General features: G+C 47.1%; 1 protein-coding gene across 2 annotated transcripts in view; it reads right to left on the bottom strand.

Moving 5' to 3' along the window:
* Window positions 1-16,574, bottom strand: part of LOC119373214 (protein trachealess) — a 380,134-nt gene that overhangs the window by 344,764 nt on the left and 18,796 nt on the right. For both annotated transcript variants that reach the window (XM_037643223.2, XM_049410906.1), the window contains exon 2: window positions 14,143-14,312. In XM_037643223.2, the coding sequence (XP_037499151.1) occupies window positions 14,143-14,258 (116 nt within the window). In that variant the 5' untranslated portion in view covers window positions 14,259-14,312. The remainder of the gene's footprint in view (window positions 1-14,142; window positions 14,313-16,574) is intronic.

Genomic DNA, 16,574 nt, shown 5'->3' with positions numbered 1-16,574 from the left:
CTCAACCATTTCAACTACAGATGGGAAGAACACAAAGCAGCCACACCAAGCACGTGAAGCAACACGTGGAACATAAGCCACAATAACGGGACCGTACGAAACTGTAACCAAAGGCGGTTTATAGACTGCAGTATGCACTGCGTGAATGCCATCTACCTTACGCTTTATTTCTAGCGATGTGGTGTTCAATCTTATTTGCACATACTTTTCATGGTCATTTGTTTCTTCTAGTAAAGTAGTCAAATGCTAAAAAATCGATTTTCGCTCCTACCATGGGAAGGCTTCTTAAAGGGGTCATGAAGCACCCCTTGGGCTGATTGAAAAAACACATCCTGCGGAAAGCTGACACGGCTATGAACTGCTCTGCCAAATATTACAGTCGTGCGCGCCGCGTAATGGCCACAAGCGGAGCGCGAAGTTGCCGTTTCCCCAGGCACCCTCTTTTCAAACAGAGGCCGGTTCTCACTCTCGTCGGTGGGCGGGGCGTCTGTCCGCTGTACGTCGCAAGAGACATAGCATGCTTATTGGCCGATAGCCGACGTAAATCGAGAGCGGCGTTCGGATCAGATGCGCTTCTTGCCGCGGGGTGCCGCCATTTGCCGGCGCCGACTCCTCAGTACACGGTAGCCGCACTCGCGCAAGCGAATCACAGCGGGAGAGCGATCGCGTTTCATGACGCGCGCTGGCGTAACTTCTTTCCCCCATGCCATCCCTCCCTGTCTAGCTTCCAGTGCGCTCGTCGGCACGAGAAAAGAGAGAAAGCGCTGGGAGCGTGCGCCAAACCCCCGTAACTCCGCTGATTCTTGACGGATTCGAGAAATTTTTGCGGCAATCGATTCGGGAGGCAGTACACTCCGATACTGAGGCCATTAGATCATTACTTGGAAAAGTGGTTCATGACCCCTTTAAGCTGGAAACATACAAAGATATGCCACTTTGCAGGTTGCATCAAGTCGCATTTCGGCAAGTAGATGTTTATTGTGCAGTACGAAGTACTTCTGGGGAGCCTAAGGGAATCTGTTCGACACTTCCGTAGGGAAAACTCGCTCTTACTCCGTAAAAAACGAAGTATAAGATACTGCTCTTGAGGAAGGCGCTCTGTACTCCGTACTCAAGATTACCTGCATAACACGAAAGTTTTGTGGCAGAGCTCCCGCGCGCATACCGATTGACACCAATCATGACGGCTCCCCCTTTAACGAACCGAACAGTGCACCCTCATCGAATAGGTTTTTGCAACAAGCCTGAGAAGTCACCCATTCACTCCTTCTGGAATGCCGTGCGAGTCAGGTTCAAAGGAACAGTACGAAATGCAAAGAAGTATCGCAACTACATGATGCGTAAAATAACCTCTCGACTAAACGTGTTGTTCGAATTTCAGAACACATGGTGCCTAAACGATAAAGCGAACAGCTTTCTTTTGTACGAGCTCAATCTTGTTAGTACCGTTTACGGTCCACCAGTGATCAACAATAGCTGTATGCGAAAGTGGGAACACGCAGGCCTGTTTTCTGCCTAGTGGTACTACAGCTTTAGGCACTTCCCCTCTGCGTCTCACTCTCATTCTTAACCCCATAAAGCGGCACCGAGAACCTCCTGCGAAGCCAGGCAGTACCGCCTCCAGGAACCCGACTTCAGTGTGCACAGCCCAGCGAACGCTGTCAACTGGCCGCTGCTATCGCAGGCTTGGCGTGGCCGTCGGCCAGCGCAGCGTGTACCGCGGCGTCGGCGAGCGAAGCCGCGGCGCTTATCGGCGCACAGCGGCTCGCGGCACGCCCGTGCGGTTGCATTCTGTTCGAATGGCGAGGCGTGGAGCAACTCGGGAGGCGGTACAACAACGACGAAAGGACGACGCGTATACAAAATATGCGAGGCCTGCTCGGCACACGCAGTACAGTCACAGCGAAAGCTGGAAAAGCGGTCTTTCTTGAGCCCGTTGTAAACTCTCTTGGGGCAACTATACAATGCACTTGCAAAGTACCCACTACGTCATAAACCATCATAATTTTGCCAAGTATAAGGGAATACCCACTATGCCATTATTCACCATTCTGTGGAGAAGTGAAGCACCCACTACGCGTCTCTAAGATGTTGATGATGTGGCTTACGACGATGAATTATGGTTGACCCCTTTGTAATGGGTAGGAAGCTATAATTAAACCACCCACTCGTTATGCAGTTCGCACTGCGTGACGCGTGGTTGTTATTAAATGCGAAGCATTTCTTAGCGAACCTCTGGCACTTTGAGCGTTTCTATCTACGTATCTATCTATCTATCTATCTATCTATCTATCTATCTAGCCGCCTACGTCTGGGTGCTCTCATGATCGCCTCCTTAAGTTGGTGTAGACCAAAATTTGCATGAGAGGGTAAGAGGACTTGACGAATATGACTGCCGGGCCATGACATGAATAACGTTAAAATCCTGTCGCGTACGTCGTCAAACCCTTTCCACTAGACACGTGTGGCACATACCCGTTTACCACGGGCCGCGCTGTACGGGTATGCGCCACAGGTGATTGACAGTTTATATCTGCCCAGGAACGGCGAGAACAGACGTTGGTAACTTAAATGCTAGAGCGTTAAGGAAAACCAACATCGGCAGCGTTGACTCAGCGAATGGAAATAATAAAAATTAGGATCCCAGCAGGAATCGAACCCAAGCATTCTGCGTGGCAATCAGGTATTCTACCACTGAGCCACGCCAGGTCTATAAACTGGCTTGGAAAAGCAGCCTACGCAGGCGTACTATCGGTGCAACGTCAATTGTGGTTGTGGTGCTGGCTATCTAATTTTACAAGACAGCAATAAACACTACATGATACTCCTACGATGTGTACTCCTACGATACAGGCGTCATATCAGGTGAACGTGTGTAGTTTCCAGTGTTGGCTCCTCTTTTATAGCAGTCTAATAAACATTACATTTGTATTCCTATGATTCAGGAAGCTATATTGGAGCATTGCTCGACCGCGGAGGAATACATTAACGAATGTTACATATGATATCCACATCACAGCACCGTAAAGTGCACTTCGTCCACCAGAACGACGCAGTGTCCTCTTTATTTCTTACGAGGCTGGGCGATGGCCTCATGCTGACCGAGGATGATGCCAGATTAATTGACAGCCGCTTTGTAGACTAGGCTACGTAGGCCACATACGCCCAGGTAGTCTACGAATACGACCAACACCATCCACTGAAGTTGGTCTGCGTAGCACTATCCAGGCCTACCAGCCTCGACGGCCTCTACCTCACCAACACGAAGGGTGGCTTCAGGTTCGGACATGTCGCTGGCTGTGTCGACAGATAATTTGTCGACGAAATGACCGAGGCATCCACGAATTCCAACAGCTCTACTATACCACATACTTCACTACACATGGACCCCTCGTCACCACGATCACGACCGGATCCTATAACAAGTCATGACCAGCTGTTGGTACTCACTGATCATGGTGATGATGCCCTTGCTCAAGAACTGTCAAGAAGTTCTTGCACACATGCATACGGGTTCGTGAAGCGTGCGTGCGTTTTCGGGACATGTATAAGCACTACTTATCAGCTTACCGCTTCTGGTTTTGGTAATACCGACGTTGCCATTGGCTGCGTTACCCAACCGTAAACAACTGGTTATATAAGACATATGCGGCTCTTTAACATATATATGTGTGCGTGTAAAATATATACAAATCTTTAGCGTCATTTTGTAAGGTGTCGCTCAGCAAAAAAAGTTACGCCACAGTCACGTATACCCGCCACATGCTTCGCATAACATCGACTCCCACGGTACGTGGGATCTGCCGAATTTTTTTACTATTCTACCACGCTATATATTACATCTATTAACGCGATTACTTGCCCGACATGACGCATGTATAAGGTCTTATTGCGAAGGAGCTTCAAGCCCCGGCGTTGCTCTGTGGTCTATAGAATACTCGAATGCCACGCAGAAGGCCACGGTTCAAATCCCGCACAATCCCAGATATTTATTTTTCTCATCGTGCGTCACAGCGGTTACGGACACCGTTGTCGTCATCGGACGCCATTAAAACCGGCTGTTCTGATATCACAACGCTTTACGCCGTAAAAGCAGGACGCTGACGTGCTACGCACAAACGGGCAAACGTGGTCAGTGGGGCGACTGCGGATTGGATCGTTCGGTTTAAAATCTGCAATAAGCGCAGTTGGTTACGAGGTCCATTGTAGTAAATCGTTCCGGATAAGTTCTCACTTTCTGAAATTCATTGATGGGCATCAAAAATAGCGGTACACAAGTGTGACGCAGTGCAGAAAAGGCACACTGAACTTGCATTGACTGATTGATTGATAATTTGCGACAGATCCCTGTAACTTTAGACGCAGAAGCGAATGTTTTCAACAGGGGAAATGTTCGTCTGCTGCGAAGAAAGAAAGAAAGAAAGAAAGAAAGAAAGAAAGAAAGAAAGAAAGAAAGAAAGAAAGAAAGAAAGAAAGAAAGAAAGAAAGAAAGAAAGAAAGAAAGAAAGAAAGAAAGAAAGAAAGAAAGAAAGAAAGAAAGAAAGAAAGAAGCCGGTCATAACTCGGTTCTCATAATGTAGTGCGAAGATATTTAAAGTCAGAGCTGTAAGGAACGTTCGTGCATCTTCTATATAGAAGCACTCGGCGCACGCACTCGCATGAATTGCATACCTATGCAGTGAACGTGGCCGAAAGATTTGGTAGAATGTGCCTTTAAATGGAGAAAATGTTGGAATATATAAATCAATTAGGAACGTACAAAAGGGATGAGACACTCGCACAACGAAGACAGAAACGGAGGACGAAGGGCATCTCACGCATACAGTGAAATATCTGTATAAATTAATGAAAAAAAAAACAGAATGCTCACTGTATGCAACACATTTTTTAAGCTGTTATGACACCAAAGATGAAACACTTTGTATACGCAGCGCGAATACGGCCCGAAAGACGCGGCATCTGCAAAGCCTGTATGCTTGCGCGTGAGCGGCTCGTGTTGTTCTTGCGGGGCGGACACCATCAGTCAGGCTCGAACGAGAAAGACCCGCACGCGTCTCAGATTGCGACGCCGATATGATGACGGTCACGAAGACATACTCCCCGGTTATGAGCCCGGCATCGCGGCGCGTGCCTCGCGCGGTGAGCTGACATCCTACGGAGCGGCAGTGCGGCCATTGCTGCAGACCGCCCGCCAATGTTCATGCGACGAAAGATGAAATTTTAAAGCTTAGAATAACAGAGAGCTCAGCTTTAAAATCTAATCTTTCGTCGCATGAACATTGAGCTCTCTGTTATTCTAAGCTGTCGTGCTTGTACATTTGAGCGCTCAAAAAGTGAAACATGAATTACCAACATGCTCAAGCATGAGTTCTTTCAACGAAAATTCTGAGCTTAGGCACAGGAATGAAGAAACGCGTCTAATGGTTGAGGCCTGGCATATCGATGCAAGTGGTAACGCATGCGTGAGCCAGCCGTCGATTAACTTGCGTAAAGAAGAAATCAAACGCCTGAACAGTTTTCTCGCACGTAGACCCCCACGCATGCTAGATTTGTAAGTTTCGCCTCTTGCATGGGCATGCCCAGATTAGTTTTTGTGTTAACCTTCCTTTCCGTCGTTGTGCACCTTCTTCAGATGTTGGATGGCGTTCGTGTTGTCTTGACTTCTCTTTCTCGTGTCCGTGTTTGAACGCCCAGTCATTTTAACTTGAAAGATTAGACGAAGATCTGGTTAACGACCTTTCGTGTGGAATTAGTATTTAATTAACATTAAGGCGGTTGTAAATGCACGCCGGAATTAGGTGTATCCGCGGTTTTGTACAGGCATAAGAACGAAGAAACGCCGCTAACGGTAGAGACATGGCATACCAATAATAGTGGCAGTACATGCGTGAGCCAGCCTTCTATTAACTTGCATAAACAAGAAACGAAGTGTTTTAATCTTTATCTCTCGCGAATATCCGTGCGTTTACCTGATCGACGAGTGGCGCTGCCATCCGAGAGCATGCGCAGATAAAGCTTTGTGCCTACCTTGGCGGTGGTCGTAGTGGTGGTGTTGCAAAACGCGTGTGCACAGGCGTGCGCATGCGGAGAGGAGGGGGCTGCCCCCTCCTCCCCTAATAACCTAAAGGGGGCGTCGAATCTGCTCCATACCTTAACTCAGTAAGACCTTTCACGTCATTTTTTAACGTGCAGGATTATGGCTAGGCATGTTTTTTTATGACAATGGCGACCAGGGAACTCGGATGTTGCATTCAAAGAACTGTTAACTTCCCACCTTTGGCAGGCCTTTGGCGGAGCTCGTCTTCTTCATGAGGGCGGGGGTGGGGATTGCGGTGAAACTTGCCCCCCCCCCCCCCTTAAAAGAGAACCCTGTGCATGCCTACGCGCGTGCGTCTACCTTCTTTTCCGCGACAGTGCAGACTTTCAATTGACAGTCGCCGTTTGTGTTGCCCCGTTCTCTTCTACTGCGCCTGCAATGCCGACCCTCTTTCGTGATGAATATCTACCAAAAAGACTCAACTGTCTGTCATTCTAAACGAAATTTCAGACTACACCAAGTATCTCGCTCACTCGTTCTAGAACTTCTGACATTTTGTTCAATGAGCTTCAAAGATTTTTAATAGCTTAAGAACGAGTATTCATCAGCACTGTACGGAAAGTGACAAAATCTTCATTTAGTTTCGCCTTCGTAGAGGAATAACGTGCCTTCTGTAACGGAGAACTCTAATCTTTAATGCCTTTCCCATATCGCTATCGTGCGCAGCGAACATCGCGACACCCTTTCGCACTTAACAGCCTCTTGATACCCTTTACTGTTTTTATTTTGCTTCCTAGCCGTGTGCGTGACGGTGGCAACGGCGTTCCGCTTGGCCGCCCATCTGACGCGGTTTGTCACCCTCCCCGCCCCACGCTTCGACATTAACGACGCTCGCCGGCTGAAGCTCTGCGGAAGGTCGCGGTGGGGGGGCCGCAGCCTTTAGTAGTCGCAGGCTATTCAGAGTGCCCACCCGCCGTGGTAGCCAGGTGCGTGAGGTGTTGTGCCGCTAAACTAGAAGAAGTCAGATGTGGTTTTGTTTAGGCATTAGATGAATTGCGAAATTTCTGTATACAGGAGGAGGTCCCATTGTCAAATACTGAATCGGGACCTCCTACAGTAGTGAGTGTAGAAAAATTAATTGAAGCAGCAGCAAGCAGAAGTGCAAAGAACAAGCAGTAAAATACATCGCAGGCAAAACAAATTCCACGTATAACAACAGCAAAAAGCAGCAAAAAAGGAAACAAAAGCTAAAATTAGACAGGATTTTAAAAAATGTTATTCAACACTCCTAAGCAATTTTCGGATGATTACAGGGTGAAAGATAGTAAAAATAAATGACAAAAACAAAAAAGAAGAGAACTCGCATCTAACTTCAGCAATGTAAGATGATGGAGCGATGGTTGGTCGACAGAAGGTTCCGGGCTCGGTTCCCAGCCCGGCGACCGCATTTTGATGGGGGCGAAGTGCAATAACGCCGTTTACCTATATTTAGGCGCACGTTCTAGGCAGTCAAACTTGTACCAGAGCCGCTCCCAGCAAACGCGAGAGATAGTAAAATTCGGCAGCTCCCACGTACCGTGGGAATCGATGTTATGCGAAGCATGCGCGGGATGGTGACTCTGGCGTAATTTTTCACATTGAGCGAAACGTTACGAAATGACGCTAGAGAAATGTGGAAGTGGTATACGTAAACTCATATGTTAAAGAGTCGCATATATATTATATAACCAGTCGTGTACAGTTGCGTAACGATGCCAACAGCAACATGGGTGCTTCCAACACCAGACGCGGTAAGCTGATATGTAGTGCTTATATTCTTCAATACTGGATAGAGCGAATCCGAGCAGGACAAAGAAGAGACACAGATGCACAGGACATGCGTTACTCGCAACTAAGCTTTCTTTAGGTAAGTTTCCCTGGATATGTGGTACGCAGCCGAGTGGTACGCGCAGGCGCACTGTACGTACGTTGCAGTTGTTACAGTTGCGTTACAGTTGTTATGCTTATACAAGTCCGTTATGAATGACGGAGAACGCACGCACGTTTCAAAAACCTGTGCGTATGTGTAGGAGGGGTTCTTGACAGTTATTGAGCAAGGTCATCATCAAAGGTGATCAATGAGCACCAGAGGCTGGACCAGACTTGTTATCGGATTCGTTCGTGATCGCAGCTATGAGGGGTCTAAGTGTAGAGAAGTGCCATGTATAGTGCAGCTGGTGAAAATCCTGGATGCCTCTTACGATGAAATGATCTATGACGCCTCCTGTCCTGGACGTGGCAGCGAGGTCTTTCGATGCCCTGTCCACATTCGAGCCGTCTTTCACGCAATATAAAGAGGCGTTGTTGGGTCTTGATAAATCCATGTTGAAGTCACCGGTAATGATGAGAGGCCTGGTTCCCTCCTCAGATTTATTGTAGGAAGCATTGACTCTGATTTCTGCGTAATCGACGAGTGCATAGTAGTTGAGCGTCTTTCAGGGGCGTTTTGTCTTCAGCTTCTTCACTTTCCTCGCGTCCGCCGCGGTGGTGTAGCGGTTACGGTACTCGACTGCTGATGCGAAGGTTGCGGGTTCGATCCCCCAGCCGCGGCGGTCGCATTTCGATTGAAGCAAAATGCTAGATGCCCGTGTGCTGCACGATCTCGGTGCACGTTAAAGAATACCAGATGGTCAAAATTGCGGAACCCTTCGCTACGGCATCTCACATAATCACATCGTGGTTTTGAGACAAAAAACCCCAACAATTATTATTATTGTTATCACTTTCCTTGCGTGTCAATGTGTGTGTTCGCGCTTACTGTGTTGGTTGAGACTTTGTATCACCTGTGGCACATACCCGCATAACATGAACTCTGGTAAGCAGGTATGTGCCACACGTGACTGAGAGAAAGGGTTTCATGACGTACGCGACAGGTATTTTGCGTTATTCATGTCATGACCAGTGAATCGTGTTCGCCGTACACTGATCCTCTGCTATGCCAATTTTGGTGTATTACAAGTTATGGAGATGACCAGGAGAGCGCCCAGACGTAGGCGGCTAGATAGATAGATAGATAGATAGATAGATAGATAGATAGATAGAAACGCCATAAGTGCCTGAGGTTCGCTAAGAAATGCTTCGCATTTAAAAGCCAAAGAGATTGCCAGATTGGGTACACACTGTGTAAGTGTGGCATCTGTGACTTTGACTAAAAAAGAACTCGTGTTCTTTTCCCCCGCATGACTACCACAGATGATGTAGGCATTCATTTTTTTGTGCTATTATCGTTTTTACCTGTCACGTCTCCTTCACAATGTGTTCTTTTCCTTCAATAAATTTCAGTTTTTAGTGAACGCTTCGTCTGTCGTGCCTTCTCTTCTGTCCGCGTTTTTTCTGCGCTGTAATTATCTCGACATGAACAACCAACTTGCCCAAAGAATCGCACTCCTCCAATACGGCGCGCCTCATAATCACATCGTGGTTTTGTCCAGTAAAAGCAGTTTTTAGCCCACGACCTCAGGTTCATCAGCTCAGCGTGATAGCCACAGGGCTACTGCATGTCATGCGCGCAGAAAGTGCTGTGACAGCAGGAAAGCAACGCTCCTATACTACACCGGCTGAATAATCCTGATATTAACTAACCATGAAGAATGATATATAATTATGGGATCCCTGGATGCAGCTTTTTATGCATGTTTGAAATAAGCGCGGCCAAAGGTCGGCAACACGAAGAACACAGAACGATCGCTTTATGTAAAACGAAAAAGAACAGCCTACACAGTGGCCCACCCTACGCGGATCTCAGGAGAATTCGGAAGAATTACGTGGCTAACCAACTGCATCACCTTTCTTTCTTGTCTTGTATCTTTCTTTCTGTCTTTCTTTTGATGCCTCGTGTGGTTCGATCTCACCACACAGCAACGTATTTTCTCATAATCTCCTAACATTCCCGAGCGTTCTAGCACCGTATTAAAATGACACAATCAATGCACTGAACAAGTGAAGGAGAGCGTTAAACCCCAGGTATTATTGTTATCAAGTAAAGGAGAGAACACACCACTGACATAACCCTTTTCTCTTTCTGACTATGCCAGCTTCTTCTTGAATGTCTTGCAGCAATGTGAAAGCTACGGTGGCGTTTATCTAATCGGGAGGGGGAGTACATCCCTTTCACTCCTTCCTCACATCGTAACAGCAACTGTATCGTACCACTGTCGCTGCTCTGATCACGTGGTGTCAGCCTGTACTACCAATAGCTTCGTGAGATCGGTCTCAGATTAAATGACAGCATCAGTGCATGTGCTCCGCACCGTTGCGAAATATGCAGCTATCTGCGGAGACAGAGTGCGATTGCGAAGGCTTTCATTCGGCCAGCGCAGATGTCACCACATTACCAAAAATTTCACTGCCGTAATTTAATAAAAGAAAGAAAGAAAGAAAAAGAAAGAAAGAAAGAAAGAAAGAAAGAAAGAAAGAAAGAAAGAAAGAAAGAAAGAAAGAAAGAAAGAAAGAAAGAAAGAAAGAAAGAAAGAAAGAAAGAAAGAAAGAAAGAAAGAAAGAAAGAAAGAAAGAAAGAAAGAAAGAAAGACTTGTCTAGTCTTGAAAGTTTCATATTTGTCCACGAATCACGACTTTCAATTCTCCGCGCCAGGCAGTACAACCGTGGCTGTAACAAAAAAAAAATTATAAAGTACAGAAGACTTTCAACTATGTGCCTTACCGGTGTGTGCAGAGCGAAATCACAGTGGGCGGAAAAAAAAAACTGCGACTGCTTTTTGCGCTCCGAGAGAGGGTGAATTGGTATGCGCAATGCAGGGTTGCACAAGGCGGCCTATCAGGAGCGACGATCGCGGGAGCGTATGCAGTGCTCGCTCTCAGCGAGCTTCGTAAGTGGCGCTTTGCACACTTTCACAGAAGAGCAGAATAAGCAGTGTTGGTCACTCGGCGTAAGCAGCGGGAATATATGCTGGACAAAACAGGCAGCTTTGCTTTTGCTGGCTCCCCTATAGAGGAGCCACGTGAGCTGCCTCCGCAACAAGCGGTGCCATCAGTATTCGCGCCCCATGCTCCGAGGAGGCCCACTATACCATAAACGCACTTTTCCTGATGAATCTCCTTGTCCGTGGTGGTGGCCGTCCTTTTCGTCTCTGCATCGACGTGCATGCCAAGGCTACGTGGGACCGTTGCTCGGCGAGGCACCGTTACACAATGGACCATTCGCGTCTCTTTCACTCTTTCTTTCTTTCTTTCTTTCTTTCTTTCTTTCTTTCTTTCTTTCTATGGGAGTTGAGACGTGGCGAGGAGGTATGTAATGGGAATGACGTAGGACGATTCGCGGACACGTTCAATGCTAAACTACGCAGATGCGACCACACTTCGAGGTGGAAAGCTCAAAAGAGCATTGAAACGTTTTTTTTTTTTTTTTTTTTGTAATACGATGTTCTTTCCTCTTACGCATATTAAAAGGGGCAAAGCATATAAGGAGCAGACGTATTTTAGCGGTCTCCGTTGACGTCCGCATAATCTGACAGCCCGCGTGGGAAAACGTTTGTTTCCCATGCGACTGAAAAGCCGCATTTCATGTTGCGCAACGATTACACAGCCCAACGTTCTCGGTTCACGGCTACAGGGCGTCTCTCTTCTACCCAAGTTTCTTCTGCCAAAGTTTGCGGGAAGGTTGAGGATGGGCACCCGTTGGTTCTGAGATTGAAGCATTTCATTTGACCCTCCATTCTTTTTTCTTTAGATTTGATGCGAGCGCCAGGGCCGACAGCCTCCCATTCGAGAGTAAACTGTGCATGCCCCTGTTGACTGCTCGAATGGTCTGCGGGACCTTCAAGGGCAATATCAGAATGCTCGTTTTAAATATCATATCGAATGCTACGAGTGAGCAGATTACCGGTACTTACCAACGGAGTAGGAACCCTGTCACAAACGATCGCGTTATAAAGCGCGCGCGAGGCCGCTTTCAAACTGCTACGAGACAGAACGGCGCGAATCGCGCGCCCAAGAAGCGCGAAAGACGAAAAAACAAGCATCAAAAGACGCCGGCGCGCCGCATCCTCCTCACCCACTCGAGCCAGACGCCGTAAACACGATCGAACGCCTGGCAAGGCCTGGATCTTTCTAGAAGGAGAGGGTGACGCGTCCGCGAGCGATGCCGTCACGATTCGAACATACGAGAAAGCTCTCGCCCTTTCCCCAGGCTTAGCTGTACTGCACGCAGAAGAAACATCCCGACGCTTCTAGAAACCGGGGAAGAAGGGATAAAAGCGTGCAAACGACGAGGCCAGTCGGTCAGTGAAGGGAGTAGTGAAGTCAGTGAGAGAGGTCAGTGAAGGGAGTAGTGAAGTCAGTGAGCGAGTCAGTCGGCCCGGTGATGGTGAAGCTATGCGAAGTGTGGCTCCGTTAGCCAAAGAAGACGTGGTTATGATGGTGTGCGGTCGGCCGATCGTCGATCTGGAAGAATCCGATGACGACAGCGTGTGAGCCGTGACAAGTCACGACGACGGTTGAGCTACGACGATCAACGCGGGAGCTGGCGTGAGTGTTTCCTTGAAGAGAAGCATTCGATTACCGTCCAAGTATTGCGGACTGGATACGCCATTGTTATTCAGGACTTTAACGGTCATTGAATAGTTTTAATGCATGCGATTGCATTTGTTGCGTGTGATCTGTTTGTTTAGCTCCCGTTGTGTAAACACCATCTGAATTGTATTGTGAAGTTGTAACTGGTACCAGCCGAGTGCGCATGTGTTTGTATTATTTGTATTGCCTTAACTGAGAATATATTTCGTTTTCGTTTGTGTTGTCGACTCTCGGCTCTGACTCGGTCTTTGGACCAAAACCGGCGTTCGCTGGCGCACCAAAGGACCAACTCTAAATTGTCCGCGCTTTCGTGGTGCGTTTTCGGAGGGCCTTGACGCCAGCCCTTAGAATCCGCCCGGCGATTGCCAACCCGATTAACGGGATCAGGGACAAACCCGGAGGCTTACAAAGAGGATTCGACTTAAACTGACGACGACGCAGTGAGCAATGGAAAAGAAAATAATAGGTGTAACTTTGAGGGACAAGAAGAGAGCAGAGTGGGTCAGGGAACAGACGGATGTTAAGGACATCTTAGTCGAAATGAAGAAGAAATGGACATGGGTACGGCATGTGGCGCGTAGGCAAGATAACCGCTGGTCATTAAGAGTAACTGACTGGATTCGAAGAGAAGGCAAACGCGCGAGGGGGAGACAGAAAGTTAGGTGGGCCGATGAGATTACGAAGTCTGCGGGTATAACGTGGTATCAGCAAGCACAGGACCGGGTTGATTGGCGGAACACGGGAGAGGTCCTTGCCCTGAAGTGGGCGTATTCAGGCTGATGATGACGATGATGACGAGTGAGCAGTTTCATTGCCGGAACGAGTTGTGCTATTGGGAGGCATCGCTCCTGGCTAGATTGCTTCATTCCCTACAATCTATAAGATTCGTCCCGAGCAGCGTTTTCCTTGGTAAGTATAGTTGCAGCCAGGCTGGTCACTTTTGAACGGCATCTTGTATAATGTGAAAACTTAATGCGCCCACCAAGCTCCTAGAGAGAGGCTTTAATTTTAAATGACGTGGCAGAATGTATACGTCCTAATAATCTGCATTATCCCACTCATTCTTATACTTATCGTATATGTGCTTACATTAATATTAACAGTGTATACTAGTATCGAATAAAGTAACTGTATAACTGCAATTTCAGTTGTGGGTCTCCTCGTCGAGTTTTTCTGTCGATCTGTTGGACGCTTTCACCACGACCACCCCGATCAAGGCTCGTTCACACCCGCGTCTAGCACCGGTCGCGCGACCAAGCTAGTCGCGAAGCGACTGGTCGCAAGTGGTCGCAAATAGCCAATTTTGTCGAAAAGCGACTGCTTTCGCTCACTCACGCGACTGAAGTGTTGTGTAGCAAGAGCTGACGCCTGCAGCGCCATAGTGCAGGTACGGAAGGATTTAGGAAGGACAGCACGGCGCCGGCAGAGTCCTTCGGGTGTGATATTACGAAGCTGCGACTTGCCCATAAACCCATCATATCAGTCGAACTGTCAGTACCACGTTGTTGCCAATACACGGCGGGATGAGACAAGCTTACCGGAAGTAGGGATGGTATCCCTGGTGATGCGGCGGAGGCACGTGCAGGTCCATGGGCAGCGCGGCCGCGTATCCGTCCACGAGACCCGGTGCGTGCGGGTGCTGAGGATGCTGCATGGTGGCGCAGCTGAGAGGACGCGCGGCCCGCTGTTGATGGTCGTACTCCAATCACTGCACAGGAAAGCTCCGATTAAGGCTCGCTTCGGAACTTGCTCCGTCAACATCTCTCAACCCTTTGAGACGCTTTGTACGCATTTGAGTACACAACCTGTTTTTGCTGTGTTGACTAGTGGCTAGGAAAGAGCAACATACAGTGAGGTTTGGATGAACTGAACCTCGTGCGCAATAAATCTGTCTTCATTTAACGTCATTTTGCAGTGCATTGTTGCAGTCACTTTGCTGAAGATGCTGGAGGCACTAGCATGTTCGACGATTCGTTCAACGTGTCGCGTCCCACGAGCCACATCAATTTTTCTTTGCTCGAAATGAACATAACCGAAAACGAATAGCATTGTATTTCAAGCCTTAGATTTGATTCTATTTATGCAAAAACGGGACAAGAATGACTTCAGAACAAATAGATATTTAACTACAATTTAATTAAACTTAATTACTATAATACCCGTGATTCAACGTAATATTGCATTATTTTTTATACCTAGTGCCTTTAAATAATGTTGCGTAAGTTCCGCTCATTTCCACAATGTCCATCATATGTCGTGTGTGAAAGGGTTAAGAGAAAGGAACGCTTGACTTGAATTGATGAAGTTACTGCACTGGCGTAGGGAAACATATCGGTCGAAAACAAAACAGAAGAACTAGGCTCAACCTGGGAAGAACAGGCTATCATCTCGTGACGCGTTTATTTGAAACCGCATGAAGGGCGAAAAGAGATAAGATGCAAAAACACACATAAATCTGGATCACGTTGCGTGATCTTGAATTGTTGCTCATAATGGGCATGTGATGTGAAACATGGAGGGAGCGCTGACACACTCGCCAGCACTGCCGATTAACATGGCGTAGGCTTTCAAAGAAGCGCTGGACAGATGACCGATGATCTATTAGAACAACCACAGATGCACGCCACGGGAAGGTAGGAGCAGTCGAAATTGGCAGAGAATTAGGGGGTGTGGTGAAACTGGCGATTTTGCTGGCATGAGCTGGACAGAGGTAAGTGGAGAGGCTGTCGTCCTGTATTGTACATGATCATGATGATGTAACCAAAAGGAGATTCTCACATCATTAGACGATGACGGCTACAACAAAATATTTTGCTTTGTATTCAAGCGAAGCAAACACAGACAAAAGGTGAGGAAAAAACATGGCGGAATAAAGGAAACTCAGAAAGAACATCACATACAAGCGTCCACAAATCAACAACCGTACTTTTTGCTTTTTCTCGCACAGGACTGTTGCACAAAACGTAATATTGCGCTCAATAAATTGTGCGCTTGTTTCCCTGTAGATTTCAATTGGTGTGAACTTGTTGGGCTGATTCGCTAACTATACGCTGTGCGCATTATTCCGGCTATGCTTGTGCAACTTAGCCCGACGTGTTGGGTCAACTTGTTGCTTAAGTTCTATCCCGTGACGCTCCTTCCCACAATCCTCTCCTTCCTCCTCGAGAGCAAAGGACAGATTCCAAGGCATGCAAGGATTACCTCTTAATTATTCGTAGTTGCGAAAAGTCGCCACATAACAGCTCAGCCCTAGCTATGCGTTGTACCAACAAGAAAATTAAGTAATGAGTTAAATTTATAGCGCTAGAAGTAAATATGCTTGCTCTTTGCATCGCAATAAAAGAAACACGTGACTTCATAAATTTTTGTACCTAACATTCAGACGGGAGGAAGTTTGGGCGTGTTGGTAGTTCATCGTACTTCAGGAACCATAGCGCTATAAACAAACACGAGACAAGATGAAGACAGGACCGAAGAAGCGCTTGTCCTGTCTTCATCTTGTCTAGTGTTTGTCTCTTGCTCCATGGTTTCTGAAGTACCTAACATGCATCATTAATGAGAACTAACAGAGAATAATTCCATCAAGTGATTTTTCAACTCACTATTCTGCAGCAACACTCGTTTAAATGCCGATCTCGTGGTGCTTTAAAAAGCCTCTTTTTATGCGAAGAATCGTAGAACGCATCTTAAAGAGCTTAGGCGACACTTTTCGAGGCACAAATATTTTATTTGCAACTAATATAACGGCGGTGATAACGCCCACGGTCCCTCCTTGCCTCCTCTGCTCCTTTTATTTTTGTTTTCTAAGTAATAGGGCTGTGCGAGTATTCGAAAGTTCCGAATAACGAAATGGATAATGTGCTATTTTACTTGGTCTTGGAACCAGACAGCCACTGTTAGTATGTAACAATATATTTCAAATAGTTGACGAATATTTAAAAACGTCAACTGCACCCAAATAAACACCAAA

This window comes from Rhipicephalus sanguineus, chromosome 11, assembly GCF_013339695.2.
Source record: "Rhipicephalus sanguineus isolate Rsan-2018 chromosome 11, BIME_Rsan_1.4, whole genome shotgun sequence".
Classification (NCBI taxonomy): domain Eukaryota; kingdom Metazoa; phylum Arthropoda; class Arachnida; order Ixodida; family Ixodidae; genus Rhipicephalus; species Rhipicephalus sanguineus.
Note: the sequence above shows the minus strand (reverse complement) of the source record. Positions and strands in the feature narration are given on the sequence as shown.